The 23,271-nt window shown below is 47.1% G+C and overlaps 1 protein-coding gene across 1 annotated transcript in view; it reads right to left on the minus strand.

The window, feature by feature from the left end:
- Nucleotides 1–7,027: 7,027 nt before the first annotated feature.
- The window catches only part of LOC120860355 (bifunctional epoxide hydrolase 2-like), a 64,720-nt gene continuing 48,476 nt past the window's right edge, over nt 7,028–23,271 (minus strand). The window contains exons 13-19 of the mRNA XM_040236159.1: nt 18,001–18,072; nt 15,707–15,740; nt 14,429–14,531; nt 12,987–13,056; nt 9,332–9,412; nt 7,648–7,706; nt 7,028–7,504 (exon numbers count right to left, since the gene is read on the minus strand). Of these exons, the coding sequence (XP_040092093.1) occupies nt 7,426–7,504; nt 7,648–7,706; nt 9,332–9,412; nt 12,987–13,056; nt 14,429–14,531; nt 15,707–15,740; nt 18,001–18,072 (498 nt within the window). The 3' untranslated portion in view covers nt 7,028–7,425. The remainder of the gene's footprint in view (nt 7,505–7,647; nt 7,707–9,331; nt 9,413–12,986; nt 13,057–14,428; nt 14,532–15,706; nt 15,741–18,000; nt 18,073–23,271) is intronic.

Consider the following 23,271-nt stretch of genomic DNA (forward strand, 5'->3'; position numbering starts at 1 on the left):
AGGGCACGGGAGTGGGTTGCCATGCCCTCTTCCAGGGGGTCTTCCAGACCCAGGGATCAAATCCACATTTCTGAGGTCTCCTGCACTGGCAGGCGGGTTCTTTACTACTAGTGCCAGCTGGGAAGGCCTAAAGTGGGGGCGCTTTTGCCTACTTCTCTGGGCAAACATCAAGGTTAGAGCAGACGTCTGAGAAGCACTGGGACACAATCAGAGCCTGACATGGTATCAAGCTCTTGCATTTGCTCCCGGCTCTGAGCTTCCAGCGGCAGGTTCCTTGGGACATTCCTGTCCACGTCACTGCCCCCTGGCTCCATGCCTGGCACCGCACTGGCTCTGAGGCACGTTTGTCCAACAGAACAGACTAATCATCACTGAGCACCTTGGCATCAGATCTGTCCAAGCCAAGAGATGAGGTCTAGTGGGAAGTGAGAGCAACACCTCTGGGGTTTGGGAAGTGAGGCTGGGCTGGAGGAGCAAAGCTTGGGGTCAGATACATACAGGAGAAGTTCTGGGCTGGGGGTGTCAGAGTCGCACCTGTGTTCTCAAAACCAGGGTCTCACAGAGCTGCCAGATGCATGTGTGTGTTCAGGCTCGTGTGTGTGTGTGAACGTGATCACACTCCCCATCTGCAAATGTGTGTGCTGGGGGAGGGGAGGGGCGGCAGCCACATGCTCCCCGCAGGGAGATCCCAGCTAGTGGAGATGCTGCTGTTTATGATCGCTTCCAGGCAGCTCAACAGCAGAGAGCAAAGAATGGGATGGGTGAGGAATCTGCAGAGCTCAGGGCCACACAACAGAGCTGACTGGGAACAAGAGATGGAGCCCCTGTTATGGGCTGAATCGTGGCCCCTCCCCCACCCTTAAGTTTCTAAGTTGAAGGCTTAATCCCCAGGACCTCAAAAGGTGACTGTGTTTAGATAAGGTTTTTAGAAATAACGAGGTTAAAATGAGGTCATTAGAATGGGCCTTGATCCAATACAACTCTGGATAAGAGGAGATTAGGACACACACACACACACAGAGGCTTCCCAGGTATTGCTAGTGGTAAAGAACCTGCTTGCCAATGCAGGGGAGGTAAGAGTTTATCTCCCACACTTCAGGCAAAATGTGTCCTTCCCCCACCCACAAATGCCTCCTACAATTACAGCTGAAGCCAGGTTTTCTCCTTTGGGCATATGCATTCAGAGGCAGAACATTCCAGAAGCTGGGTGCCATGGGTGTGGGTGCACCTGGACTGTGCCCCCAAACTGCCTGGGGGCCTTATTCTGTGCCCCGCTGAGACCCCTTGGAGCCTGGAGTCACCCATAAGGCTTGCTCTATTCACTGTGCTGCGGCCCTTGCATGGAACTCGTCCTCCTTTACCTCCCTCAAGCCAGGAGCATCACTCCTATAAATTGCCCTTATTGAAGAAAATAAAATGACATGAAAAGAAATAAGAAGATCAGCAGAAATGGTGTCTATCAGTTAATTCAATCTGCGTCGCTGCCATCTCGTGGTTGCGGTCGATGGTTTATTGCTTACTCCTTGTCTGAAGGACTCAGCTGCTTCTATACTTGCTGAGTCTTAACTTTTTCAAACATTTGCTAACAAGGGAAATTAATGTGACTGTCTTGATGGCCACTGAAGCTTGTTTTTATCTTTTCCCCTCCTGTGCTTATTAATCAGTGAAAATGAGTCCTTAAGATACAATGAATTAAGGGGAGAAGGAGAAAGGGGCGACAGAAGATGATGGTTGGATGGCATCACCAACTCAATGGACACTAGTTTGAAAAAACTCCGAGAGATAGTGAAGGACAGGGAAGCCTGGTGTGCTGCAGTCCATGGGGTTGCAGAGTTGAACATGATTTAGTGACTGCACAACTTAACACATTTCTTTGAAACACCGTGAACATCTGGAAGAGTGTTTAATGATTTCCGATTGGCAGATACTACTTCCTTGACCTGCTCAGCCAGCTCATTCTCTTTTAATAAATTTTTTCTAAATGGTACCATCTACACAGCACTGAAAGTGAAAAGAGAAACTGTTAGTCGCTCAGTCATATCTGTCTCTTTGCAATCCCATGGACTGTAGCCCACCAGATTCCTCTGTCCCTGGGATTCTCTGGGGAAGAATGCTGGCATGGGTAACCATTTCCTTCTCTAGGGGACCTTCCCAACCCAGGGATCGAACCTGAGTCTCCTGCATTGCAGTTGGATTTTTTACTCTTCTGACAGAGGGGCAAAGGCCTATGCACCCAACATCTGAAACATGGAAATATGGATGGAAATTAGACAAAATGTATTTAGCTAACATCGGGAAGAAACTTCCCTATTGCTAAGAAAGTATTTTATCGTTTGTGGCCAGCTGTGTTCCCTTGAATAGCGAGTTATGATATTTTCCACGCAACTCTTATTTCTTTTCTTTTTCTTTCTTTCTTTTTTTTGATGTGGACCATCTTTAAAGTCTTCATTGAATTTGTTGCAATATTGCTTCTGTTTTACGTTTTGGTTTTTGGCCCCGAGGCATGTGGGATCTTAGTCCCGGATCAGGGATCAAACTACCAGCCCCTGCATTGGAAGATGAAGTCTCAACCACTGGACCACCAGGGAAGTCTCCAATTCTTGTTTCTAAAATCTTTGAGCTTCTGATCTATATATTTTCTTCTCTGACCTACATATTTTAACCAGTTTGGTTTAAATTTGTGTTCATGTTAATGTCAGTGTGAACAGTGGGCCTTAGAGTCACTGCGGGCCTAAAACCATGGCTTCATTATGCTCCAAGAGAGACAAAAATAGCTTTTTGTTGCATGTTATAAATAGATCCACTTTTAGAAGACATTTCTTCTGGAAACCTTGGACACTGCTAGTTGACAGTCACTGGGTGTGAATGAGTCACAGGCTTGTGAATGCCAAGCCTGTGAGTGAGCTTGGCATTCCTGCCCCCAGTGGGATGTGGGTGTCATAGAGAACGTGGGGTCTGCCATGCTTCTTTTAAAAGGCTCACTAGGTGGCTCAGTGGTAAAGAACCTGCCTGCCAGTGTAGGAGATGCAGGTTTGATCCCTCGATCGGGAGAGTCCCCTGGAGAAGGAAATGGCAACACGCTATAGTATTCTTACCTGGGAAATCCCATGGACAGAGGAGCTTGGCGGGCCACAGTCCATGGGGTCCCAAAAGAGCTGGACATGAGTGAGCACTAGCTCCCTCCACAGAGGTAAAGACTCTTTGTTATTTATGCCTTCGTAGTCTGAAATAAAAATAACATTAAAAAAAATCAAAGCAGTTTGAACATACATCAAACAAGTTGTACTTAACATGGCCTCTGAAAAGTATTTTTGGGAATGACCTAAACACTTTTTCCCAATGAAGCAGTTTTTTCTTTTTAATGATCTGAAGTCTTATACGACTGGTGATATTTGTGTTGCAGTCCTATGAACTTGATTCATCTGGCCCTTATTTGCCAAAAGAGAATTTCTGAACACTGAATGGTTTACGGAGATTTCTGCGTAGAATTCTGGAAACGCAAATAGGTTGAAGAGGTTTGCCTATTTGTGTTTTTTCTGGTGAAAGATGTTTTAAGATTCTTCTTTCCAGCAACTGGGCTTCCCTGGTGGCTCAGACGGTAAAGTGGCAATGCTGGAGACCTGGGTTCGATCCCTGGGTCGGGAAGATCCCCTGGAGAAGGAAATGGCAACCCACTCCAGTACTCTTGCCTGGAAAATCCCAAGGATGGAGGAGCCTGGTGGGCTACAGTCCAGGGGGTCGAAAAGAGTTGGACACGACTGAGCGACTTCACTTTCACTTTCTTCTAGCAATTGCTCCCTGACAAATAAGCCTGGACACAGTGAAATAATGTTATCCGGATTTTGTAGTCATCCCCTCCGGGGCACATATTTGCATTTGAAATGAGTCCTTTAATTCTCAGATCCAAAAGAGAGGAGCTGGTGGTGAAGTGGTTGGGAGTTTAAAGTCCTCAGAAACCTTGTCCTGGGATAAACTGGAAAGTTCAGTTCAGTGGCTCAGTCATGGCAGACTCTTTGCGACTCCATGGACTGCAGCACCCCAGGCTTCCCTGTCCTTCACCAGCTCTCAGAGCTTGCTCAAATTCATGTCCTTTGAGTCGGTGATGCCATCCAACCATTTCATCCTCTGTCGTCCCCTTCTCTCCTGCCTTCAATCTTTTTCAGCATCAGGGTCTTTTCTAATGAGTCAGCTCTTCATATCAGGTGGCCAAAGTATTGGAGCTTCAGCTACAGCATCACTCCATCCAATGAATATTAAGGATTGCTTTCCATTAGGATGGACTGGTTCGATCTCCTTGCAGTCCAAAGGACTCTTAAGAGTCTTCTCCAACACCACAGTTCAAAAGCATCAATTCTTGAGCACTCAGCTTTCTTTACAGTCCAACTCTCACATCCATATATGACTACTGGAAAAACCATAGCTTTGACTATATGGACCTTTGTCAGCAAAGTAATGTCTCTGTTTTTTAATATGCTCTCTAGGTTTGTCATGGCTTTTCTTCCAAGGAGCAAGTCTCTTTTAATTTCATGGCTGCAGTCACCATCTGCAGTGATTTTGGAGCCCAAGAAAATAAAGTCTGTCACTGTTTCCATTGTTTCCCCATCTATTTGCCATAAAGTGATGGGACCGGATGCCATGATCTTCGTTTTCTGAATGCTGAGTTTTAAGCCAGCTTTTCCACTCTCCTTTTTAACTTTCATCAAGAGGCTCTTTAGTTCCTCTTCAGTTCAGTTCAGTCGATCAGTCGTGTCCGACTCTTTACGACCCCATGTTTCACAGCACGCCAGGCCTCCCTGTCCATCACCAACTCCCGGAGTTCACTCAGACTCACATCCATCGAGTCAGTGATGCCATCCAGCCATCTCATCCTCTGTCGTCCCCTTCTCCTCCTGCCCCCAATCCCTCCCAGCATCAGAGTCTTTTCCAATGAGTCAACTCTTCGCATGAGGTGGCCAAAGTACTGGAGTTTCAGCTTCAGCATCACTCCTCCCAAAGAACACCCAGGGCTGATCTCCTTCAGAATGGACTTGTTGGATCTCCTTGTAGTCCAAGGGACTCTCAAGAGTCTTCTCCAACATCCCAGTTCAAAAGCATCAATTCTTCGGCGCTCAGCCTTCTTCACAGTCCAACTGTCACATCCATACATGACCACTGGAAAAACCACAGCCTTGACTAGACGGACCTTAGTCGACACTTTCTGCCATAAGGGTGGTGTCATCTGCATATCTGAGGTTATTGATATTTCTCCCGGCAATCTTGATTCCAGCTTGTGCTTCATCCAGCCCAGCATGATGTACTCTGCACATAAGCTAGACAAGCAAGGTGACAATATACAGCCTTGACGTACTCCTTTCCCAATTTTGAACCAGTCCATTGTTCCATGTCTGGTTCTAACTATTGCTTCTTGACCTGCATACAGATTTCTCAGGAGGTGGATAACGTAGTAAGGTATTCCCATCTCTTTAAGAATTAAAAATGGAAATCGTACAGTTAACGCTTTGGAACACTTTCTCTGTGCCAGGCACTGCTTTAGGGGTCCTGCATATATTCACTCATTTAATACCATTTTTGTTGGGGTCACTATGAAGAAAGCAGGAGAGACTCCATCTTGAACCCTGTCATACATCTTAAAGAAAGGATGTGAACTGGGCCTGAACTCTGCTCAAGAATGAGAAAACCATTGCTAACAAAAAACAGGTCTCCTTCCCTCCCTAGAGATGGCAAATGGAGATTGTAGTTGAAGTCTGGTTGCTCCTGTTAGATTAACCATGGAGACACCCCCTCCCTCCACCAAAGATGTATAATCATTGTTCCCACCCTTTAAACTTAATTGTTTTTTCTCCTCGCACCTGCTTGTTGTAAAGCTCAATCATACACATCAGAGGTTGCTAACATGTAACCAGTCATTTAGCTAGAGGTATAAAACTAAGTCTCTCAGAAACATCAGGGTCCTTGTTGGGAACTGATTTCCCTTGGACCCGCTGGAGTAATAAACTGTACTCCGTTGTCCTGTTTTGTGACTCCAGATTCCACAACACAACCACTAAGAGTTTAGTGCTATTAATGTCCTTTTTTTTACAGAGGAAGCTGAGGCAGAGGAAATCCTTTCTTGAGGTCACACTGTGATCGGTGGCCCAGCAGAGTTTGATCTGGGTAGTCTGACTCCAGATTTAGAAAAGAGAAGAGCTTTTGCTGGAAGGAGCTCTGCTTGAAGAACCAGATACCATGCATATGAATCTAGGCTCTGTCCCACACTAGCCAAGTGACCTTGGGCAAGTTATCCGACCCTCAGTTTCCTAATCTGTTAAATGGGAAGAATAAGAGATGGTCTGTATGGGGCTCCAGGCACACAGAAGTAATTAAAAATGAGCTTCTGGGACTTCCCTGGTGGTCCAGTGGCTAAGACTCCATGCCCCCAATGCAGGGGGCCTGGGTTCAATCCATGATCAGGAAGCTAGATCCCATATGCTGCAACAAAGAGTTCATATGCTGCAACTAAAGATCCCGTGCGCCACAACTAAGATCAGGCATAGCCAAATAAATAAAAATAAATATTTTTTTAAAAAGAAGAATGATAGCTGCTAACATTTCTAACCTACCCCTTGCTTTCTGCATATATCTAGATACACATACTGTTTTTTCCCTAGTTGATTTATATTCATCAGAATTCAAAAAAAAATTTTTCAAAAAAAAAAAAAAAAAAAAGAATTCAGCCTGGTGACACCACCTTGTCCACAAGACTTCCCTGCAGGAAGAGCAGCAAGGGAGGTGAGCATAAGTTACTGAGGACACCATGCCAGGGGAGCAGGGAGACAGGGTGAAAGGCTAAGTGTGGCTGGCTGATGGCCCCTCTATCCGACAGCACAGAACAGATCATTTATATAACATCAGAAAGTTCTACCTGACAGTGTTGTTTTAGGCCATGCAGAGTCCTTCATACACAAGAGCAGAGGGAATTGGATTCACCCGAACAGGATATTTTCTTAGAACAGTTACCCTGCCTTCCTCCCAAGAATGAAAACAGCAGTATCATCATTGGCTTTGCTTTATTGAATAAAGGAGCTCTCATCTCTGCTGAAAAGCTTCTCAATTGCTGATTCTGCATCATCAAAACAGTGAATCGATCCGTTAAAGAGAAATCACCCCCTGATCATCTCATTCTGTCCCCCACAGAACACTAACCATCCTTAGAGACAAATTGATGCCTTTGTACCCAGAGAATTAATCACATGTGATTTTTTCTGTATCTAAAATTAGGTCAAACTTGACTCATTTCATTGAAAGAAAATAATTCTTGGCTGCGAACCCCTTCTGAATGATGCTGCTGGTTGTGAGAGACACATGTAAAGCTTCATGTGGGTACCAGAGCAGTGCCCCAGCAGGTGAAGAGGTCAGAATGCCTGCTGGCAGCTGACACATCGCACCCTAAAGCTTTGAGACCACCGGCAGGTCCCGGGCGTCAGTCTCCAGCCACTCAATGAGGATCCGATTCAACTCGGTGGGCCTGAAAGGGAACAGAAGGCGATTCCCATTTGTCTCCACCCATTCACCTGGCTCGTGGGCAGGTAGCGGTGACAAAGCGAGCGGCTTATTGGAGGTGAACAAGGAGCCCTGATGTCCCCCACCCAGGGACCCCCATCTCCTTACTTCTCCATCTGTGTCCAGTGTCCACAATCCTTAATGTGTCCCCTTTTCAGGTGGGGAATCTGGAAGAAAATCCCACCCAGAAAAGTAAATGGCAGAAGGCAAGTTTTCTGCTTCCCACAGGCCACCCTGCTGAAAACCCCACATTATTTACAAAAGGAATGAGCACTGCTCAAGCTCCTACTATGTGTTAGGTGCTCTAAACACACTGCATCATTTCACTTCGACCATGATCCTCTGGGTAACTTGAAAGCTCAGAAAAGAAGCTAGGTGACTGGCCCAAAGCCACACAGAAAGTGGCTGAGCTAAGACTCAAATTCAGGCTGACCCATACTCATTACAACAGATTGCCTCCCTTCAGAACCATTAGGCCTTGGTCCATTCGCTGCCTGGAAAAGGCCAAGTCAAGCTTGGTTGACTCTTGCCCTGCAGCCATGATCTTGTACCCTCCCCAGGCTGCCTCCCTCCTCCCTGGTGGTCTGCGTGCAGGGCTGTTCTGCCTCTCTTTGGCACCTGAACCCCCAAAGTAGGTCACAGCATTTTCTTGACTGGTTCCACAGTCCACAAAGGGCATCCCTTGCAGCAGCCCTTGAGACACAGTCTCTCTGTCACATGAGATGATGCTAACAAAGCTACAGCCAAGTGCAGGTGAATGCTCTCAGTATCCAGCTGCGATACTTGAGCAGTCACGGTGACCCCACTCAAGACCTCCCAGTTCCCACCAACCTCCAAGCTTTTGGCAGAGAACACTTCCAAATCACAGGTTTGACTCTTGAGAGTCTCTTGGACAGCAAAGAGATCAAACCAGTCAATCCCCGGAAATCAACCCTGAATATTCATTGAAAGGACTGGTGCTTAAGCTGAAGCTCCAATACCTTGGCCACCTGATGTGAAAAACTAGATGCTGGGAAAGATTGGAAAAGACCCTGATGCTGGGAAAGACTGAAGGCAGGAGAAGGGGACAACAGAGGATGAGATGGTTGGATAGCATCACGGACTCAACGGACATGAGTTTGAACAAACTCCGGGAGTTGGTGATAGGGAATCCTGACGTGTGGCAGTCCATGAGGTCACAAAGAGTCGGACGCCACTTAGTGACCGAACATCGATTCCACTTCAGTGGTCCCCATGCGCTTAGGTCCGTGCAGCTCAGCAGCTCCTCGCGGGCTCAGGGAAACCCTGATGCCTATCGGGTTCCTGTCATCCTCTGAGCTCTTTCAGCTGCCCTCACCTCTCAGCACCCCATCTCCTCTCCCATTCTCTCTCTGCCAGGAAAGCCTTAAGAGTTCCTCAAGCCCAGAAGTGGTGGTCAGCATTTCTGTGAAGCCCCTGCTCCCAGGTGTGCCCCCATCCTCCCAAGCCTCTTGCATACTGCATTAACTGCTGGCCATGAGCTCCTGCATGGCAGGCTCTGTACCTTCTTCATCTTTACCTCCCTGGTACCTAGCACTATCCCAGTGCGTCTCAGTGCACTGTAAAAGCCCATGAGATGAAAGAGTGAGTGAGTGATGAGAGACTGCAGAAGGCTGGTGGAAAGGAAGTCTTCATCGCTACTCCCAAAAGGTGATTATCTCACTGTGGAGGAAGGCCTTATCAAGCAAGTGGTTTCCCTGAACATCCCACTCTGCATCCTCTGGGACACCTGAGCCCTCTGCCAGGAAGCCCCGATGACCCTGACTTCCCTTACCCAGTCCTCCATATGCTTGGACAGCTCAGGAGTGAGCACAAAGTCCTTCTCTGTAGTGACCATCAGGGCTGGAATCAGGATCTGGGGAGAGATTAACAGGAAGTAGAAGCGATTTCCCTGCTTGGGCTCCCCCATCACCTGGGAAAGGAAATGTTATTTTCACGCCCTGTAGCTTCCTCCACTTGTTTAGTCACCAAGTCGTGTCTGATTATTTTGTGACCCCATGCACTGTAGCCAGCTAGGATCCTCTGTCCATGGGATTCTCCAGGCAAGAAAACTGAAGTGGGTTGCCATTTCCTTCTCCAGGGGATCTTCCAGACCCAGGGATGGAACCTGAGTCTCCTGCATTGGCAGGTGGGTTCTTTACTCCTGAGCCACTCTTAACTCCCCCCAAAAGACCCCTCACCGCTGTGGTCTGGCTTTGTTTTCACCACATGCTTTGTGCGAAGGAGGCACCACTATTATTGAAGATCTACAATGACTGTCTAAGGGATTAGAACATGTATTAATATATCTCGGTCTCTGCCCCTGGTGCCTGACACAGAGCTCCTGAAGCCTTGTAAATTCCTAAGTAGTAAGAGTTCTCAGAGCAGCTTTTGTTCTAATGAGGTGACTCTGGGTGGGTTCCTGGATGGGGGCTGGTCACCAGAAAGATAAAGCCAGGATTAGAAGCTTGGGATTTTCAGCTACCTCCCCCTCCTCCACGTCTGGAAGGGGAGGGAGGGAAGAAGGGCTGGAAGTGGAGTTAATAATTGATCGAGCATACATGAGAAAGTCTCCATGAACATCCACCCAACTCCAGGAGCATGGAATTCAGAGACCTTCTAGGCTGGTGAAATCCACACTGAAAGGGTAACATGCCACAACTCCAGGGAGACAGAGGCAGCTGTGCTTGGGACCCTCCCAGATCTTGCCCTGTGCCTCCCTTCATCTGGCTGTTCATCTGTGTCCTTTATTAAATTCTTGTATAAACTGGTTAGCGTTAGGGTTCTCCAGGGGATCTTCCCAACTGGATAGAACCTGGGCCTCCTGTATTGCAGGCAGATTCTTTCCCAACTGAGCCACCAGGAAAGGCCGAAAAACACTTTATAAACTGGTAAACAAAAGTGCTTCCCTGGGTTCCGTGAGCCACTGTGACAAGTTAATAGATTCGGGGGGTGGGGTTCTGAGACCTTCCAATTTATAGCCAATCAGTTGGAAGCACAGGTGACAACCTGAATGTGGGGTTGGCATCTGAAGTCGAGGGGTCAGTCTTGTCAGACTGAGCCCTTAACCTGTGAGCTCCGATACCCTCTCCAGGTAGATGGTGTCAGAACTAAGTTAAACTGTAGGCCACCCAGGTCATGTGGCAGAGAACTGCTTGGTGTGGGGAAAAACCACACATTTGGTGGTAATAAGTGTCAGAAAGAAAGTGTTTTGGGGACTTCCCAGGCAATCCAGTGGATAAGACTCTCTGCTTCCAATACATAGGGCTTGGGTTCGATCCCTGGTTGGGGAACTAGACCCCACATGTTGCACCTAAGACCTGGTCCAGTCAAATAAATAAATAAATAAGTTTTTTTTTTTTTAAAAGAAGAAAGTGTTTTGTGTGAAAGTAAAAGAGACACAGAGAAGGAAAAGACTGTTTTTCTCAGTCTGGATGGATTCGGGCATGTAGTGACCACTCAGGTTCCGTGCATGTGTGCGTAAGTACATGCATGTGGTCTGCTCCGGGGACTGATATTTCTGGAACCAACCAAATGGCACCAGGAAGGAGGAAGATGCCCTTGGATGGATGGAGATTGATATTTCTTTTCTTTGAATTGAACGGATGCTTCAGAAGGGCAGCCAGAGTGTGACTGGGCCAGCCACATGGTAACCAGCGTGACATTCGAGGCAGCAAAATGACTTCACTTTTATCCACTGATAAATGGGGCACTGCCAGATCGAGAGAACCCCTCTTTATTCTTGTTCTCACGCCACCATTACAACTTCCAGACAGCGTTCATGGTCTCTGGTTAAGGAATTTGCACTATTTTTTTTTTAACCTACAATGCAGAGCTGTGTGCTTCTCACTGCTCCCCCTCCTCTGAGGAATGAAGACCCAGGGGTGGCTTTGCGGCTGAAATGAATCCTGAGGCTCCTGTCGGGGTGTGTGGAGGGACGCCCTCCACAGTATTCCAAGGGAAAATGTGAAGGCATAGTAGAGGTGTAGAAGGAGGTGGGAGAGAAGAGCTGAAAGGAAACCTCAGAAGAAGGGGTCCCTAACCTTAGATCCCTGGGCTTCACCTCCCTAAAGACCTCATCTTCATCCCTCACGCTATGAGAGAATCTACTGATCACACTGGGGTTTTGTCCATCACAGAGTAGAGTGATGATTGGCTCAAGAGCATTAATTAAGCCACTATTATGTATCAAGCATTGTTCTAGCTCAGCGTTCCATATGCATCAACCCACTGTATCCTTACACAGATCCTGAGGAAGGCACCGCTCTTGTCATTTCCATCTTAAGCAGCCACAGAGAACAGAGTGGGTAAGTGCCTTGCCCAAGGTCACACAGGGATTACAAGGCCATCCTGCCCATCCTGTTCTTTTTTCTTTTTTTAAATTTTATTTATTTGGCTGTCAGGTCTTAGTCACAGTACATGGGATCTTTAGTTATATGTGCTCAGTTGAGTCTGACTTTCTGCAGCCCCATGATCAGCAAACTGGTAAGCTCCTCTGTTCATGGGATTCTCCAGGCAAGCATGGCGGGTTGTCATGCTCCTCCACGGGATCTTCCAGACCCAGGGATCGAACTCAGGTCTCCTGCATTGCAGGCAGATTCTTTACCGTCTGAGCCACCAGGGAAGCCCAGATATTTAGTTGTGATGTGCAAACTCGTAGCTGCGGCATGTGGGATCTAGTTCCCTGACTAGGGATCAAACCTGGGTGCCTGCCTGCACTCAGAGCATGGAGTTTTAGCCACTGGAACCCCAGGCAAATCCCTGCCCCACCTGCTCTTAACTACTATGTTTCATGTTCTCCTGCCTGAATACCTGATCCCGAGAGGTTGGGACCTCCCTTGTTTTATTTGTCTGGTGCCCCAAAGTCTAGCACAGTTCCTGGCACATAGAGGATGTTCATTTTCAACTGAATCAAGGAGATGGCTGGGGTTACTGAATGAGCTGGGGAACGTGAAAATGCAATTTCCCTTAGATTTTTAATGCTCTGAGTGTAAACCTGGGACTCCATTACTCCGTTTGCTGACCTGGAGACTGGAAACCTGTCTCCTGCTTGACAAGTGAAGAAACTGAGACTCAGACTGACTTGGTCAAGGTGACACACCCAGGGGTTAAAGCCCTATCTCTCCTGTCTCTCTGAAAGCACGTGATGCTCCTTCTGTGAGCTGGGGGCTTCAACCTTGTGATCTCTGGGGGTTGCCCTGGACCACCTGCACCCTGAGCTGGGACACCACTGGGACACCTGGGTGCAGTCACCTGGCAGACCCCTGCCCCCCTCCGCCCCACCCTCTGCCATCCAAGAGCAGCAGCCGCACAGAGGTCCTAAGAGGAAAGCCTGCAGTGGAGGTGCTTCCCAGAGCAGCTGGCAGTCTGTCCACCCCCAACTCCGACCAGATAGGTTGGGTCCATGAATGCCCGCAGGGTGACTTGGGAGAGAACGGCATGGGACTCACCTTTCTCCCTGAGCCTTTGCAACTCCACTCCCAGTTCGTGTCCATGTTCCGGTACCAGTTTAGAGGCCCCCTGGGAGGGGCAGATTGGGAAATAAAAAGAGGAAAGCTTTTAGTAGATATTTGTGCTACAGACCCCACCAGCAACCAGCTCAGCGTAGAGCCAGTCTTCCCAGGAAGAGCCAAGATTCTGGCAGGGGGTGGAGAACACAGCCCGGGAGTCACTCCCTGGTGCCCTATAGGCCTGCCAGGCTTTACGAAGCACAGCCTGGTGCAGGCATGGCCCCGGACTGAGAGCTGACACTCTCTGAAACCAGCATGAGGGGACACAGAGAAGCCAGCCCCACAGGACTCTCTGCTTCCTCCCAGGGCTGTCTCAGAAGAGAGTGGGAACTTGGCTTAGTGCCCTCACCAGCCAGAGCCACTCCCCCTGCCCCAGGAAACCCAAGAAAAGGGATATGGGGAGATGCTTCCTCCTAATGGGACACCAGTGAGTGATGCCGAGGTGTCTCCACCGGACTAGCAGGGTGGCCCCAGGGCTGTGCCTGGAACATTCTCCCAGTCCTCAGGCACAGGAGGGGTTGGTGCTGTTGGGCCCTTGAGACTTCTCCAGTGTGAACGAGGGCCTGGAAAGACCGTAGACGAGCCATGTGTCCTTTCAGCATGCACGCTTCAGCTGTCTCCAGGGACAGTAGCCAGGCTCCTCTGTCCATGGGATTCTCCCAGCAAGAAGACTGGAGTGGGTTGCCAGGCCCTCCTCCAGGGTATTTTCCAGACCCAGGGATCAAACCCATGTCTCCCAAGTCTCCTGAACTGCAGGCAGATTCCTTACCACTGAGCCACCAGGGAAGCCCCAAGTGTATGTGAGTGGTGTGCTCAATTGTGTCTGGCTCTTTGAGACCCCATGGACCATAGTCTGCCAGGCTCCTCTGTCCAGAGGATTTTCCGGGCAAGAGTACTGGAGTGGGCTTCTAATACTTCGGGGCTTCTAAGTTCCCCTCCTGTGAGAGGAGGGGCTGGAGCAGATTGCCTTCTACGCTCCTTTCCATAGCACATCTGTGCCCCAATCTGAGGCTCCTAAATTGCTATCCACTTTAGAAATACGTATGCAGTTTTGAGTTTACATGGGTTTTTATGTTCTTTTGAAGTAAGAACTCAGAACTGTCTTCTGATCCTCACTGAGATCACGACTGAAAAAAAGCTAAAAACATGTGCTCTGAAGGGACTCCTAAGCATAAGGGAGAACAAACTGAACTCTCCAAACTAGAGCAGGCCTAGCATCGTCAGTAAAGAGCCTCATGACGCTGGAAGCATTCAAGCAGAGGCTAGCCAGACATTCAAGGGGGCTGAGCTGGAAGATCACTGGGCTTCGCCCTGCACGTGTGAGCAGAAGAGGCTGTCTGCCCACCTTCTCTTTCCTGCGTTTGGGACGCTGTCCTCTTTACCTGAAACCAGACTTTTTGAACTCCTGCACGTAGAACTGGATGTCCTCCTCAGTGACCATCTTGCTGAGGGTGGGCTCCTCTGGGGTGTTCACAAGGAGTCCTCCTGCAAAAAGCCACTTGCTTCTTCTCCACCATCCCCTTCCCATTGTTCTTCACCACCATCCCCTCCCCGGGGTCAGATGTCTGAGTTACAACACCTTGGTGTCTCTTGAGACCATTCACCACCTCTCCTTGTCTTATTAGGGTGCTTTTTGCCTCCTCCAGAGACTATATGGCAGAAGTCAACACAATATTGTAAAGCAATCATCCTCCAATTAAAAATAAATAAATTTTAAAAAACAGACTGGGACTCCCTGAGGGCAATGACGCTGTCCCATGGGTTTGGATACCTGCTCCTGCTTTTACACCAAGTGTACACTTTAAGTGTTTGAGGAATGAAGGAATGAATCAGTGACCATGTGAATGAGTAAAGGGGTGAAGGGAGGGAAGGGAGAGATGTTCCTGACTAGTGACAGAAGTTTAAGCCTGGACACTTTGGACAAACTCTGGCAGTCTTGTAAGACTCATTTTTCTCATCTGTAGAACAGAGATAATAGTGAGAGTTTTCAGGGATGTCATGAGGATTATAAATAATATAACTAAAAAGGGCTAGCCCAGTGTCTGATGCACAGAGTAGGTGCTCAAACAAGTGGTAGTGATCATTGTTATTAATACAAAATACTAGGGAATCATGGCAAAGTCACAGCCTTGGTGCCAAGCAAGGTTCTCTGGAAACAGTGCTGGATCCAGGAGCTGAGAGGATGAGCACTTGGTCTGCTTCTGGCTCTGGCTCCTTGCTTATTTCCAAACTGGGAGGGAGAACGGGGGCTGTTGGAATAGAGCTTGATGGGGGGGAGGCCAGGGAATTGTGACAGAAGTGACCTGGCTGGGGTCTGGCCTGATTTCCTCCCTACCTGCACCAGGTGACCATGCAGAGGTCAGGTTCTATCTTGGGTCTCTGTCCTAATCAGTAGAGGATGCTTTGACAAGCTCTGAGAGTTCTCCAAGCTCTTGGCTCTAAAACTCTGTGGGTAAAGGGAAGCCGGGGCCTCATGGTCACCCTGGGTTAGGGTAAATGTGATTCACCAGCAGAGGCTCTATGTTAAGCATGTCAGAGTTCAGGCTGGCAGGTGACTGCTTCTGCCCACAGCTGGCAGATGGAAAAACAATCATTTAACGTTCAGCTGGTTCCTGCCATGGCCCCTCCTGTCTCCCTTTCCTCCTGAGAACGTCTCTTACCCATTTCACAGACTCTGCTCACGGTGATGAAAGTCTGGAGGGAGAAAAGTTAGAAACAATGTCATGGGTCAAGCAAAGGAAATACATATGAACAGGGCATCTAAAAGCCCTGTGTGTGCCAGCAGACCATACAAATATTCTAAATGCCCAGGAGAGCTAGGCAGGTCCTGAGTGCTCAGAGTAGAGATAGCTCCCACCAAGCTCCAGGTTACAGCTGCTTCTGGGTGTTTACAGGTCTTGGCAACGTAAAAACCTGGGTGTACCAACCAATAGGAACAAGAGATTAGGCCTTAGGTCTATGGCAGATGGGAAGTTAAAAATCAGACTGTCCCCGCTATCCACAGAGTCAATCTGGAGTCATCAGTTAAAGGGTGGACTAGGAAAAACCTTGGAGAAGGAAATGGCAACCCACTCCAGTATTCTTGCCTAGAGAATCCCGTGGTCAGAGGAGCCTGGTGGGCTGCTGTTTATGAGGTCGCACAGAGTCAGACACAACTGAAGCGACTTAGCAGCAGCAGCAGCAGGAAAAACCCACCCACCATGATAGAGAGAAATCAAGGGAGCTGTCTATTCAGTTTGATACTGAATAGAAAACGCTAAAAACACTTCCCTAGGAAATCATAGCTATAAGTCTGCCTTTGCATGTATTTGAGTTTGAATCCACACTGTGAGATCTGGAAAGCCCCAGTAAGTGAAGTAAAACACAACAGTAGCGAAAGGGAGCTTGGGCTGGTAAATTCCACCAGGAGGCCTAGCAGGAGCAATAAATGCTGGACCACCCAGGAAGGGCATTTCCTCCATTTCATTTGAAGCAGGTTGGAGCAGATTAAGTGCTACTGAAGATGAGCTCGCAAACCAAAATTACAGAACTCTCTCCCCTACCCCCACATACACAATAAGGCCCCACTGCAAGAGACAGCAAGCAAAGCAAACAGTAAACAAGACTCTTCAAGAATACTAAGTGATAGAACCTGAACAGAGAAAGAATAAAAAATGAGTATGCTTAAAATGATTAATGTGGCTTCCCTGGTGGCTCAGATGGTAAAGAATTTGCCTGTAGTGCAGGAGACCCAGGTTCAATCCCTGGGTGGGGAAGATCCCCTGGAGAAGGGAATGGCAATCCTCTCCAGTATTCTTGCCTGGGGAATTCCATGGACAGACCATGGGGTCACATGGAGTCAGATTAAGATAGAAGAAGGAACTGAACAACAAGACTCTATGGACAGAGATCTGAATGCTTTGAAAAATAATCAAATACAACTTTCAAAAATTAAAAAAAAAACCAAAAAACTGTTCATTGAAATTAAAACCTCAAAGATGGGTTAAACTGTGGATCAGACATGACTAAAAGACAAATAATACACAGAAGGTAGACTTGAGACTGATTTCTTACAAACAGTGATAGAAGTTTCTAGAAGAAAATAATTGTCAACCTAGAATGCTCTGATAAACTGTTCCTCAGGCCTAAGAGCAAATGGCAAAACCAATACAGTATTGTAAAGTAAATTATAGTAAAAAAAAAAAAAAAAGATATTTTCTAGACCAAAAGATGATGAGTTTATTCCTAACAGACTCTTATTGAAAAAACTACAAAAGAAGGTACTTCAGGAAGAAAGAAATTGAACTGAATATCAAAGAGTGAGGTGCCAGAAGTGCTCAGCAAAGAAACTGGCAAAAATTGGGACATCTGAGCAGGCACTGACCAGACAAAGCAACGGTGACTCCTAACACATGAGACAGGACAGTGGGGTTACCATGATAAAGCAGTCTAGGCTCTTGCATTGTTCCAGAAAAGAGTTAGAAGCATCAATTCACTCTGTACCTTCATAAGCAATTACGCATATGCAAATGATAATGGTAATAACTTCTTAACTGTCACCATTATGATCAGTTCAGTTCAGTTATTCAGTCGTGTCTGACTCTTTGCGACCCTGCAGACTGCAGCATGCTAGGCTTCCCTGTCTGACCAACCCTGTTTGACCAGCTCCTGGAGCTTGCTCAAACTCATGTCCATCAAGTCGGTGATGCCATCCAACCATCTCATCTATATATATATGTTTCAAAGCCTTCCTGGTGTGTTTCAGTTAGGACCAGATCTTCCCCCATTATAATGAAGGGACCAGTGGGAGTGAGGACCCCAATCACCCTGACCACAGAAGTCAAAGACAAGCAGGCCAGTTGCTAACTGCTGACACCCCCATCCTCCCATCCCTGCATCCTCCCGGAGGAGGCAGCTGCACCCCTGCAGCTCCTACTTTCTGCTGAAAACCCACCCCATGCCCCGCACTCCTCACCTCATCGCTTGATCTGAAGAAGCTTTTGAAAGTCCGATTCAGGTTCTTCTCCAGTTCAGCCTCAGCCACTCCCTAAAACAATCAAGAAAGCAAAATGAAAGATGTGGCAGAGATCTCAGAAACCTATCTGACCCAAAGCAAGAAGCCCGTGACCTCTGTCCCATCCAGCCCAAGATTCACCAGAAGTGTATAATTTTGAATTTTCATATTGAAAAACATTTTTTTTAAAGCTTCAAATAAAATATGAGATTCTGACAGTGGTTCCCTCTACCCCACCCTAAACCTGGAAGGTAGGTTTATGGCTATCACTTTTTTTTCTCTTTTTCTAAATTTTTACAACGAGAATGTAATACTTATAATAATCGCTTTATTATTATAGACTGGTGCAGGAATGAAGTGTTGGGGGCAGAAGGGTGGTGAGGGGAAGAGGAGGGTTTGGAGGAGGCCTAGAAGCCAAAGGCGGTTCCAACCATGGGTCTCGAATTGCCATAGTGACGTCAAAACCAACTCCTTTGATTTGGACCCAGGTTGTCTCCCCAAGAACAGGACAGTAAGGTGTCTTTGGCTAAGGAGCTGGGACACGTATCATTTGTGCTCCCAGTTCTTCCTGCCACATGAGAGCTCAAGTTGGTACATTGGACTCTTTCATCCATATCTGATTCTTTGGTCATTTCCAGGCCTAATCAAACCATGTACCAAACCCTGCCTTCTCTTTGAAGCCCCACCTCCTTCATCACAATAAAACAGCTCTGCTCTTCCTGGATCCTACTGGGTCTTTCATGTGCTCTCCGTGGTCCACCCTGAGAAAGCAGGAAAACATCCACTCCGGGGGGCATCTGTCCGACCAGTGGCTGGATGTAGTGAAAGGTTTATTCGTCTCCTGCTAGTAACATTCCCAGAGAGTGTTACTGAAAGCAGGGTGTGGGGTCTGGCTGCTTGCTGCTCAAAGGTCAATAAACAGGCCAGGTTGGTGGAAAGGAAGTTTGCTTCATTTCAGATGTCGACAACTGGAGGGGGAGGGTGGCAGATGTCTGTCCAAAGGCTGATTCCCAACCCCGACTGGCAACCAGTGGGCAAGAGCTTTTATAGACAGAAGGTGGGGAAACTACACGCAGAAACAGCACAGTCAGCTCTGACAGTCACCTTTCAAATTGGTCATTGGTGGTCTAACCAGCATCATCTTGATTGTTTTGGGTACAGTCAGTCTTCAGTTCCAGGGTCCATTTGTTTCCATTTCTCTGAGCTCAGTTCTTGGAATTGTGGCAGCTTATGTCATGGCTGTTGGAGAAGGCGATGGCACCCCACTCTAGTATTCTTGCCTGGAAAATCCCACAGATGGAGGAGCCTAGTGGGCTGCAGTCCATGGGGTCATGAAGAGTCGGACACGACTGAGAGACTTTAATTCCGCTTTTCACTTTCATGCATTGGAGAAGGAAATGGCAACCCACTCCAGTGTTCTTGCCTGGAGAATCCCAGGGACGGGGGAGCCTGGTGGCTGCCGTCTATGGGGTTGCACAGAGTCAGACACGACTGAAGTGACTTAGCAGCAGCAGCAGCAGCATGTCATGTCTATAGTTTGGTTATCATGTAGTTAACATCTTCAACCTGGGATTTCAGTATCTATAAGACAACTTAACAGGAGATGACTCAGAATATTACCTATAGCCCTTGAGAAAGAACTAAAGGTCCTCAACTATGCTTAATGAGTACATTACAGTTATTTGGTTTCTTTTGACTCTTTTCCTTTGTTTTAACTGTTTCTCACTTGTCTGATTAAACTTATTCTCTGACTACAGTTTTCCACAGACAAAAGGCTGGCAGACGATATGGGTGGGGTTGGGGCAAGGACCCTGATAGGGTCCTGCTCTGTTTTAAGAGGAGGGTACTGTAAGCCAGGCTGGCAAAGTGTGCTGGTGGCCCTCAGACCCTGCACACTTTAAGAGGTCCTACTACCCTGCACTTGTTTATTGTGTAGGTTGCACATCACGAGAGCTCTGGATTTACAAGGCAGCAGCACTACAGGCAAGGAAACATTTATCATCAAGCAGCGCTACATCGGCGGTTTGAGGTTTTCTGATGAAAGCAATGTTGGCATGTTAATCATAATCCTTTGACAAGCATAAGATTCCATCATGATGGAGAATCAGTCGTGGCCGTCAGTGACGTGATGAATGTTGAGGCCAGAAACAGCCATGGATGGCAGTGCATTTTATGTGCTCAGTAAAGGCCCCGCATGTTACCACAGGTCATCATTCTTCTTCTTCTTTTTATTGGTTTCTTTGCTTTCTTATTTATTTATTTTTGACTGTGCTGGGTCTTCACTGATGCTCAGGCTTTTCTCTAGTTGCGACAAGCCCCCAGAGGCTACCCTCGTGTGGCAGTGTATAGGCTTCTCATCGCGGTGGCTTCATTGTGGAGCACAGGCTCTAGGGCGCCCAAGCTTCCATGCCTGCAGCATGTGGGTTCAGCAGTTGTGGCTCCCAGGCTCTAAAGTGCTGGGTCAGTAGTTGTGTGCTTAGCTGCTCTGCAGCATGTGGGATCTTCCTGGATCAGGGATCGAACCTGTGTCTCCTGCATTGGCAAGTGGATTCTTTACCACTGAGCCACCAGGGAAGCCCCATCATTCTTATTTATTGTGAGCAGCCCCCTGAGCTTGGGATATGTCTCAGCATGTGGAGGAATCTCCACGGGGTCAGAGGTCTGGACAGGCTGCAGAGTGCAAACAGTCCGTAAAAGAGCAAATGAATATCAAAAGGGTCAACCAGAAAATCAAAGAGAACACAAAGGTAAATAAGTCTGTCCACCCACGTGAAAGCATATCAGATCAACAGAGGTGATGAGGACAAAGGTGAGGGCCAGAGGGGGAGATAAGAGTGTTTGCACTCTGGTGGTGTGCCCTGTTGATATTCTCAGGCTCTCTGTAATTTATAAATGGTGTTACTCTATTTTTAAGTCCCACAGACCAATGACAAGCCTCCTGTTAGTTCACTGGATGTGGCTCCTCCCTCTGTGCTCCTGATCAGAATTAAAGGATGAATTTTGGAACCCAACAAACAAGGTTTCAAGCCCCACTGCAAGTGCTAATCACGTAGTTGGGTCCAACTGTTTGCAACCCCATGGACTGTAGCCCACCATGCTCCTCTGTCTGTGGAGTTCTCCAAGCAAGAATACTGGAGTGGGTTGCCATTCCCTTCTCCAGTGGATCTTCCCAATCCAGGGATCGAATTTGGGTCTCCTGCATTGCAGGCAGATTCTTAACTGTCTGAGCCACCAGGGCAGCCCCACTACTTCTCCTTATTAACTGGGCAACTTAATCTTCCAGAGCCTCAGTTTCCTCATCTGTAAAATGGGAGTTTTATAAGGATAACAGGAGATAATGCCTGTTTCTGATCATGCCTGGTATACATAGGAGAGTATACATAGGAGAGATGCCAATAAATGGTGATTATTGTTGTTATTATTACCTCCATAGTTAAAAGTGACTCGGAGTTTCTTTTGTTCCATTTTTGAAGGCTTTTTCCTTTCTTTGTCTTTTAGCCACCACCATTTTGGACTCCTTTTTCCTATTCTAACTACCTAACAGTTAAAAGTTATTTGACTGCATGAGAATTGTCTAGTTTGGGATCTGGTCCCCTCACAAGCCTGGGGATTTCTTAGGGACACACACTGTATCTTACTTATATTTTTATTCCCACTGTGATAGCCCGGGTAATAAATACATCCCAACAAAGGCTAGATGGATGAGAAGAAGAGAGGAGAAAAAAGGAAACAATGTGAGATAAAGACTTTGGTAGGAATGTCTTCTAAATGACCACATGGATTGTTTTATTTTTTTGCCCTCTACTGTAGGCTCCTATTTATCAAAGAAAATGTGAAAGAAAATGCAGATTTTATGGCAGGAAGTGAAGAAGAACTAAAGAGCCTCTTGATGAAAGTGAAACAGGAGAGAAAAAAGTTGGCTTAAAGCTCAACATTCAGAAAACTAAGATCATGGCATCTGGTCCATCACTTCATGGGGAAGTGATGACCATCACAAATAGATGGGGAAACAGTGGAAACAGTGCTGACTTTATTTTTCTGGGCTCCAAAATCACTGCAGATGGTGATTGCAGCTATGAAATTAAAAGACGCTTACTCCTTGGAAGGAAAGTTATGACCAACCTAGACAGCATATTAAAAAGCAGAGATATTACTTTGCCAACAAAAGTCGGTCTAGTCAAGGCTATGGTTTTTCCAGTGGTCATGTATGGATTTGAGAGTTGAAGTATAAAGAGAGCTGAGTGCTGAAGAATTGATGCTTTTGAATTGTGGTGTTGGAGAAGACTCTTGAGAGTCCCTTGGACTGCAAGGAGGTCCAACCAGTCCATTCTAAAGGAGGTCAGTCCTGGATTTTCATTGGAAGGACTGATGTTGAAGCTGAAACTCCAATACTTTGGCCACCTGATTCGAAGAGCTGACTCATTTGAAAAGACCCTGATGCTGGGAAAGATTGAGGGCAGGAGGAGAAGGGGACAACAGAGGATGGCTGGATGGCATCACTGACTCGATGGACATGAGTTTGAGTGAACTCCGGGAGTTGGTGATGGACAGGGAGGCCTGGAGTGCTGTGGTTCATGGGGTCGCAAAGAGCCTGACACAACTGAGCAACTGAACTGAACTGAACTGATGGCAGGACAAGAAAAATTTAGACATAAATTTTTTTTTCTGTGCCTTTTGGCCTCCTCTCCCCCACACTGTGCACTGTGTATCTGCATTAGACATGGAACAAATCCTCATCAGCAGAAATACCTGCTCAACCTGCTCAACCATAAAGAACAACATTCTTCTCACATCAACAAGACAACTCCTTACAAGATAACCTTGACCTTGTAAGGGGCCACGATGAACCATGATGACTCACTAGATTGTGTAAACTGTTGATAAGATATCATTTAATATACAGCTCTCTGTCTCAAAAAGTGTAACTGTGTCTAGACCTCTAATTGGTAGGACAGTTCTCAGAATTTTCTGAGAGACTGTTTCTGGATTACAGTCCTCAATTTGACTTGGATAAAATTGTGCATTTCTGGGACTTCCCTGGTGGACAAACCTAGACAGTGTACTGAAAACCAGAGGCATTACTTTGCCAACAAAGGTCTGTATAGTTTTTTTAATAGTCAAGTACAGATGTGAGAGCTGGACCATAAAGTAGGCTGAGTGCCAAAGAATTGATGCTTTCAAACTGTGGTGATGGAGAAGACTCTTGAGAGTCCCTTGGACAGCCAGGAGATC

Source organism: Oryx dammah, unplaced genomic scaffold (assembly GCF_014754425.2).
Source record: "Oryx dammah isolate SB20612 unplaced genomic scaffold, SCBI_Odam_1.1 HiC_scaffold_11056, whole genome shotgun sequence".
NCBI classification, from domain to species: domain Eukaryota; kingdom Metazoa; phylum Chordata; class Mammalia; order Artiodactyla; family Bovidae; genus Oryx; species Oryx dammah.